At 37.6% G+C, this 8,237-nt stretch overlaps 1 protein-coding gene across 1 annotated transcript; it reads right to left on the bottom strand.

Moving 5' to 3' along the window:
* Nucleotides 1-4,545: 4,545 nt before the first annotated feature.
* Nucleotides 4,546-6,551, bottom strand: LOC113339485. The gene is made up of 4 exons (XM_026584748.1): nt 5,789-6,551; nt 5,134-5,435; nt 4,956-5,022; nt 4,546-4,841 (listed from the first exon to the last, which is right to left on the bottom strand). The coding sequence occupies exons 1-4, from the start codon at nt 6,549-6,551 to the stop codon at nt 4,546-4,548; spliced, it is 1,428 nt and encodes a 475-aa protein (XP_026440533.1).
* Between the last annotated feature and the right edge of the window lie 1,686 nt (nt 6,552-8,237).

The following is an 8,237-nucleotide window of genomic DNA, read 5'->3' as shown; positions in this document are numbered from 1 at the left end:
CACGCTGTTAAGAAACTAGCTCAAACGATCTAAGACCGTTAAAAAAAGTCTTTAATGCATCATGACCGTCCAACTTAGACATCCTTATTGGACGGCTAAGATCTTCCCTCGAATGATCAAATAGGCGTCTACATGCACATTCGCGGCCCGACTTTCCCCCTGCTCAATCGACCTTCCCACGGCAAGTTCATAGAGCAGCAAATTGTTTTCCCATATTAAGGAAAACTCGCTTGTTTACAAAACCCTAATTAGGGTGCGGCGGTAAGAAATTGTCGCAAATCGATCGTGTTCGTCCAACTTGGCCAGCCTAATTGGACGGCTTAAATCGCGTTTCAGACGATCAAAGAGGTGCACATAAGATCACTGTCGGCCCAACATTGTCCATGTTCGATCGACTTACCCGTGGGAAGTCAACGAGGCAGCAAATCGCTTTATCGAACTAGGGTGGACGCGGCTTTCCTGAAACCCTAATCCTTATTTGCGGTAGTATGCTACTGTCGCGAACGATCGTGACCACTCGTTTTCGCCAGCCAAATCGAGTGGCTTAGATCTGATTTTAGATGACCTAGGAGATGTCCACATGCTCACTGGAAGATCTTCTTCACATATGGCCAATCGGCCTACTCGAATCAGCACACAACGCTTGGATTCGATCAGTTAAAACAGGGTGGACGCGGGGCCACCAAACCCTAAATTAGCGACAGCTTATCGCGGTCTCAAAGCCATTTCGTCTGTCCGTATTCGCCAACTTGGCAGAACGTCTTAGATTTAATATTATGCGATCTATGGGACGTGGCATAGATTACCGGCCACCCTACTTCTGCAAGGAATAATCGTCCAAGCTATTCCTTGCCTGTGCAGCACCGGACGATCGCCAAAAACGGCCCCTCACGCTGCTTCAACATCATCCATTAACTGCCGCAAATTGTCTCGACCACTCAACTTGGCCATCCGATTTGAGCGATCCAGATCTAATATAGATCGACCAGTAGGATTTTAGAATGGCTACCATATGCCACTCGCCTACAGGGAGCGACGACTAAGAAATAACTCATCATTGGAGCTACCAAACGATCTCCCAAACATGTCCGGTCACGCTCTTCTTTTAAGACGATCGATTCACGACTAACTTAGACTATCTTTAAAACAACGATGCTTCATCGACTATTTTGAGCTGCTTAAAAGCGATGCTTTATGTGCATCGAGTACATACAAAATATTATATTGGCTTCACAAACAACTTAGTTGTTTAACCTAATAGCGTCACGTGCTATTCTTTGCAGCATGTCCCACGACTTGACCCACTTACTCGAGACATCAAACGTGTCACAAACCGGGGGATGCTCACTGGGATATTGGTCTGGCGGTTTACAGCGTGCGGCGTGCAACACGCCCATTACGAGAAAGTGTTAGAAAAAGACGGACGGTCAGCAGTAATGAGAGTAGTGGGTGAAAGAGTGATCAATTTTTCCCTCATAGCGGAAACATGACGATCACCACCACCTACACAACCCCATTAATCCATTACTCAATCTCCTCCACTTCCTACGAGATCAGAGGTTTGCGCTCAATGACTTGTATAATAGGATTTCAGCCTATTTCAACAATAACACGAACAACACAAGTGTTAACAAAAGTATCCAGAAACCTTCAAGAACTGATAGCCTCCATTCTGCAAGCCAGTTCAACATTCTGATACAAGTCATAAACAACCACACCTTCATAATTCAACATTCTGATCTCAAACACCTTCTTCGCTTCCTTCCCTAAGATCAACCCTTCTCCTTCACTTTGTGACCGGACTGAATCTGGAATGGCCATTTCTTGGTTTATGCCAGAGTCTTACAAATTGATCTCTCAAATCTAAAAGTACTCCCGTGTAGTGCATTGTTTAGGGTTTGAATTCGTTTCTCATCAACACACCCAAATTTACCAAAAACAGCAGAACCAGTTTTTACCCTCAAACAACTTCATGTTTGTCGATTTTTGAAACTAATATCAAGTAAATATTCTCTCATTAGTTTCGAAAGTATAGGTGTTAGAGCACTGCTCGGTCGAACTCGCAAGCGTTGTAATCTCAAGCTTGTTTGTCAATTTTGGTTGCCAAAACTATAAGTCTTAATTTCATGGAGTTGAGATTTAGACTCCATGGTGTTCATCGATTGAAGACGAAGAACTACTAAGGGGATCTTGTGGAACTTCATCAACAAAAGGTATGTGGAGACTTCAACTCATCTATCACTCAGAAGTCTATTTTTATTCTATCTCCTATTGAGACAAAAGTTATATAGCTATGTAGACTTTATTTTATACACATTTGATATTTCAAGATGAGTTTAACTCGCTTACATATTTCTCGAAATATGTATTGGTAAGCTTTCGCTTTAACCAAGTTCATCTTTATCCTTGACGAAAGTCAAAAGATGATCATGTGAAAATCGCCTCGTAACATCTTACATGATTTGTGTGAGACATTCATTTGATGTAGACTCGGAATGTTTCGTATTGATCTATTGATCACTTGAAAATTTCTTTGAAGATAATAGTTTGTATGAGACAACTATCCCGTCATCCAAGAATGTTTCAATGATTAACATGGAGTTTATAACGATTAACCATTCATTGGATATAGCACAATATGCATACTTGTATGCTAACTATTGCAAGTTATTCAAAGTCCGGGAACTATAGTATGCATACACTTATGCGTACTGGTTTGATAGTTAAAGTCCGGGAACTTAGTATGCATACCCGTATGCATACCGGCTTAACAGTTCAATTCTGGGAATTCAACTGAGTTTGGTCACGTACGACAGTATGCGTACCCGTTCGCATACTGGCGAACCCAGACCAAGTTCGGAACTCTAAGTATGCGTACCCGTTTGCATACTTGAGTGGGTTAAATTCTAAAATTGGTTTTTTCTGCATTTGCGGTTTCCTCGTTAACAAAATTTCTGGTGTCTATGTTATTTTTTTTCACACTATATTTGTTTATATAATTGAAATATCACAGGTTGTACGTTAAATTCAATCAGTTCTTGAATCCGACCTTTATGTTGTTGATTGAATTGATTGACACTTGTATATTGGTTTGTGATATCGTCCAAGTTATTTCTCTTATTCAATCGGGCTGCAAATTACTATTTGTTTGATTGCGGATTAAATCGAGAAATTGAGATATAAACTCTTTGATATACTTTTTAAAAGATTGAGTCTGACTGTCTAGTTGACTCTCTTGAAAGTATATTGGAGTTTGTCCATACAGATTGCTAAGAGAAATATAGGGTGTGGTTGTTAGACCCGCGCTTTTTCAGTTGACTACTAATTCTATTCCCAAATAGGTTGGCCTAATAACTCTTTTTTAGGTCACTTCCTATGAACATGTCAAAGCCCCAAGTTTTCCACTTTTGCACTCATTAAGGACATGGCAAAGTGGCAAATTTGCCACTTAACCAGGTGAGGTCAAATCTCTATTGAGCGGTGGAGTCTCGACCGGCCAATCAGGTGTTGACTAAATGACCTAGACTCGATCGTTGGCGGTTGATTATTTACCGCTCAATATTTTTTTAATACTTTAAAACTTATACTCTCCTACTTTCTTTTATTATAATATTACTTTTATTAGATAAATGTCCCATCAAATATATTAAAATCTTATAAATACCCCGCCCACACAAATAGTTTTTTTATTTATAAGGATCCCACTTATCAGAACATATATATTATTCTATAATATTTGTCAATTTTACCATAGTGTATGCCATGACAAATCAACCTTTTATGCCTATTGTCATAGGAACCGACCTTATAAAGAGGACACTAATCATACCATTATCAGCGAGGTTGGTATCATTACACATAAGACAAATAGATGAAAACAGATTTGACTGTCAGATCACTCAAACGGCATCTACCCTATTTATTTGTACAAATTGATGAACATATAGAGAGAAAATTCCATGAATTTGACACAGGAAATCTACCAGCTATTATTGTTATTTCCATCTTTTTATTTCCGTTTTTTATTTTATTTTCTTTTATCCTAAAATACTGGTCAGATTTTGTTTATGGTTGTATTTTCTCATCAAACTCTCAAATATAACTTTCAATTTTTATAATCATAAAATCACTTTTAATATGACCCAATCTAAAAATCTACAGGTTTTGAGATAAAAGTTTGGCTAGTTAATCAAAAGTTCATCTAGGTTTTTTTCTTTTCTTTTCTTTTTTTGCGAAAAAGCAATTGTTCTTCATTTCTAATAGGTACGGCTAGTGCTACAAAGTTTATTCACAAAATTCCTAACCGAACTTCTCTCTGCAACTTCAACTTTAATGATAAATACTCACTCAATTTTCAATCACAAATGTATAAAAACGACATGGGTTAGTTGGAAAGTACCTATAATATACAAATTTCTGAAATCCGGGTTTAACACGGTTATGAAAATAGAAAAGAAAACAAGAGGCTAAGATAAGAGTTTAAAATGAATTTTTTTTTTCAAAGAAAAAGTTATATTAAAAAGAAAAAGAAATACACAAAGCTAATCACTCACTCATGAGTTCTTCCCAATTGCTCCAAATGAGACTAGGGGGAACAAATTTAAAAGTATCGATTTCAAAAGACCAAAGAACAACTAATTGTTTAACTAGATTAATGATATCATTAGTGTCTTTCCTACGACCACCGAAGACTCTCCCATTTCTTTCCTTCCACAAAATCCAGCAAACTGTATAGTGAATAATTTTCCAAATGGCTTTACCTTTTCCATGCAAGACGTTCATATCCCAAGCATCAAACAATTGTAAAAGCGTTCTCGGCATTGGCCATGAAATCTTGAAAGCTTTAATGAAATAGTCTCAAACCAAGAAGGAAAAGGAGCAATGCATAAACATGTGATTTTCTGTTTCTTCTTCCGTGCCACATAAAACACACAAAGCACTTTCTATTTACATACCTCTATGAGAAAACATATCTCTAGTAGGAAGAGAGTCGTGGAACGAATCCCAAAGAATAAAGCTTACCTTGTTGGGGATAGAATGCTTCCAAAGATGTATTTCAAAATGGCATAGTTCTTGTACTCCCGACAAAAACTCATAGCACCTGTTAGTTCTAAAATTTTCTAAAATGCTTACCTCATCTTCACCATCTTCCAGCGTAGGAACTGGAATGTCCCGACATAACAAGTCCCATTCAAGAGACTCATTTGCATTCAATCTCCTCTTGAAATTACAAGTCCAACTCCCATTGACAATAATCTCTACAATTGAAGATTTCTTATCTCTTGTTGCTTTGAAAGACACCGGAAAAATATCTTGCAATCGACCTCTTTGCGTCCAATTATCCTTCCAAAACCGAATACCCCTTCCGTTTTTCATCGTAAAAACCATCAAGTCTTGAATAACAAGTACCAAATTAACTTCCACTAACTTCGACACTGTGGATTATTATCAATATCCGGCATTAACAAAGCATTATTTCTCTTAAATTTTTGATTCAAAATTTTCCTCCATAGACTGTGTTTGTTTCTAGAGAATCTCCATATCCGCTTGACTAAAAGTGATTTATTTGTAATCCTAAAGTTTTTTACAACTAGTTCTCCATTCACTATAGGAAAGTTCACCTTTTTCCAAGAAACCCATACGATCTTTCTTCTTCCCTCCACTGCACCCCATAAGAAATTTCGCATAATCTTCACCATTCTCTTTTCCGTACTCACCGGCAAATGAAACAAAGACAAGTAATATATAGGTAAACTTGCGAGACAACTTTTAATCAGAAAAAGTCTACCTACTTTGTTAAGAGTTCTTTTCTTCCAAGATGCCAACCTTTGCTCCATTCTTGTCAAAACGTACTCCCATACTGTGGTACTTCGCCAATGTTCACCTATTGGTATTCCTAAGTATTTGAAAGGCAACTTTTCTGTTTTACATCCGATCTCTTTTGACAACGCCTCAATTACTGCTTCAGCTCCCACACTGATCATGGTACTTTTATCCAAGTTTAACTTAATACCTGTAATGGATTCAAAAACCGCCAAGATGATAAAAAGTCTTCTCACTTCTTCTACACTTGCATCTAAGAAAATAAGAGTATCATCCGCGAAATGAAGGAGCGAAATGATTGTACCATTTTCCACAACCTGAAAACCAGTAAGTTGTCCTCGTTCTACAACGTCAGTTATCAACTTGGAAAGAACCTCCACAACTAACAAAAAGATATAAGGAGATAAAGAGTCACCTTGTCTAAGGCCTTTACTTGGTTTTAATTTCTCCGTAGAGCTACCATTAACCAAAATAGATAAGTGAGAAGAAGTTACGCACCACTTAATCCAAGAAATCCATTTTGCACCAAAGTCATGCTTCTCAAGGATCGTAAATAAGGAATGACAATTGACGTTGTCGAAAGCCTTCTCCATATCAATCTTACAAAGAATTCCAGGTTTGTTAGCCTTCAATCTACTATCAACACACTCGTTGGCAATAAGAACTCCAGCGAGAATTTTTTTTTCTTGAATGAAAGCACCTTGAAAATCTGATATTAAATCCGGCATTACCTTATTCAATCTGACAGCGAGCAACTTGGATAAGATCTTGTAGACACTGCCAATGAGACTTAACGGTCGAAAGTCTTTTGGTGTACAAGAATCTTCTTTCTTCGGAATTAACGTGATAAAAGAACAATTAAAACGCCAATCTATGGAGCCAAACTGATGAAAATCCTTGACAAGGTTCATGAAATCTTCTTTAATCACACTCCAACATTTCTAGAAAAATTCAACCGTAAACCCGTCCGGTCCTGGAGCCTTATTACAACCCATCTTCCTTATAACATCCCAGACCTCCGTCTCTGTAAATTCCCGTTCAAGCCAGTCTTTATCTTCTTCTTAATTTTTGGAAAGCTAAGATTCTCCATTCCAGAAATTACCTCATCTTGTTTAGAAAAAAGATTGATGTAGAAACTTCGTAATTCTTCGCTAATGATGTATTGATCAAAACAGTCACTCCCTCCAATTTGGATTTTAGCAATTGTATTACGTTTTCTTCTTGCAGTGGCAATGCTATGAAAATATCTTGTGTTTGAATCACCCCATTTGAATTCATTTTACTTAGCCCTTAGCTGCCATTTCCTAGCCTCCATTGTTTCAATACCTCTCAACTTCACTTTGCAATGAATCCTTTCTTCTAACCGATGCCTCGACAAAGCACCATCTTCTTCTAATAAGTTCAGCTCATGTACCCGAGAAGTGAGTACATCTTTTTCTCTGGCAACACTCCCAAATTCCTCTAACCTCCACGGTTTAATAAGATGCTTCAAATTTTGTAATTTTAGAAAGAACCGAGAACTTGCACTTCCATTAAAATTCATAAACGGAAAATGAGTCATTTGTCTAAATATTGTTAAATCAAGGTTCAAATGGACGGGCAAAAAATAGTTTGGGTGAAATGGTAAAAAAAAAACTAGTTTCATCCTAGCATAAATTTAAAAAATGGCAAGGATGAAACTGGATACATCCTGTGTAAATTAAAAATAAGAAAAAATATTTGAAAATAGGCACGATGAAATTGGTTACATCTTGCCTATTTTTACATTTTTGGCCATTTAAACAGTATCAAAATCTAACTGTCCATTTCACCCATGAATTGTTGATTTTGGTCTTTTTAACCAATTTTTTGATTCATAAAACCCCACCACTGTTGCACCTTCTCTACAAAATCCTTGTATTCAACCCACATCCTGTCAAGCTTAAAATAAGGTTTAGAAGGCATCACCGGTTCGGAAATCAAGAGAATAGGGTTATGATCCGAAATGGTTCTTGTCAAAAGCGTGACTACAAACGAAACGATCAGGACGACAAAGAAGAGGATTGTCGTGTTTATTTGAAAAAGTGTACGATCCCCCAAAGAGAGGTTGATCAATCAGCTCATTATCCATAACGATGTTGTTTAACAACACATTGTTTCTACTGTCCCCGTCACCTTTATTTCTCTCAGCATTCGACCTAACTGCATTCATGTCGCCTGCAAAACAATGAGCGCCATTCCACCAGCTAGTAACTTCAGTCATATCAGCCCAGATTCAGTTCGAGCATTATACTCACACGGACTGTAAATGTTGGTTAATGCCCATTTGAAGCCATTAAGACGAGTATTGTAGACCAGCATTATATTGTTAACTCCAAGTCTTTCATCTATTTTCTCATATCTGGCGCTATCCCATATAGACAGTAAGCCTCCAC

Source organism: Papaver somniferum, unplaced genomic scaffold (assembly GCF_003573695.1).
Source record: "Papaver somniferum cultivar HN1 unplaced genomic scaffold, ASM357369v1 unplaced-scaffold_21, whole genome shotgun sequence".
NCBI lineage: Eukaryota > Viridiplantae > Streptophyta > Magnoliopsida > Ranunculales > Papaveraceae > Papaver > Papaver somniferum.
This window is presented reverse-complemented; position numbering and strand designations above follow the sequence as displayed.

Bases quoted from the DNA above. Each gene is read 5' to 3' on its own strand.
- LOC113339485 (XM_026584748.1), bottom strand. From the start codon at position 6,551: ATGCCGGATTTAATATCAGATTTTCAAGGTGCTTTCATTCAAGAAAAA. The intron at 5,436-5,788 runs GTAGACTTTTTC...AATAATCCACAG, and splicing joins AAGAACTCTTAACAAAGTAG to TGTCGAAGTTAGTGGAAGTT. The intron at 5,023-5,133 runs GTAAGCATTTTA...ATCCCCAACAAG, and splicing joins TGGAAGATGGTGAAGATGAG to GTAAGCTTTATTCTTTGGGA.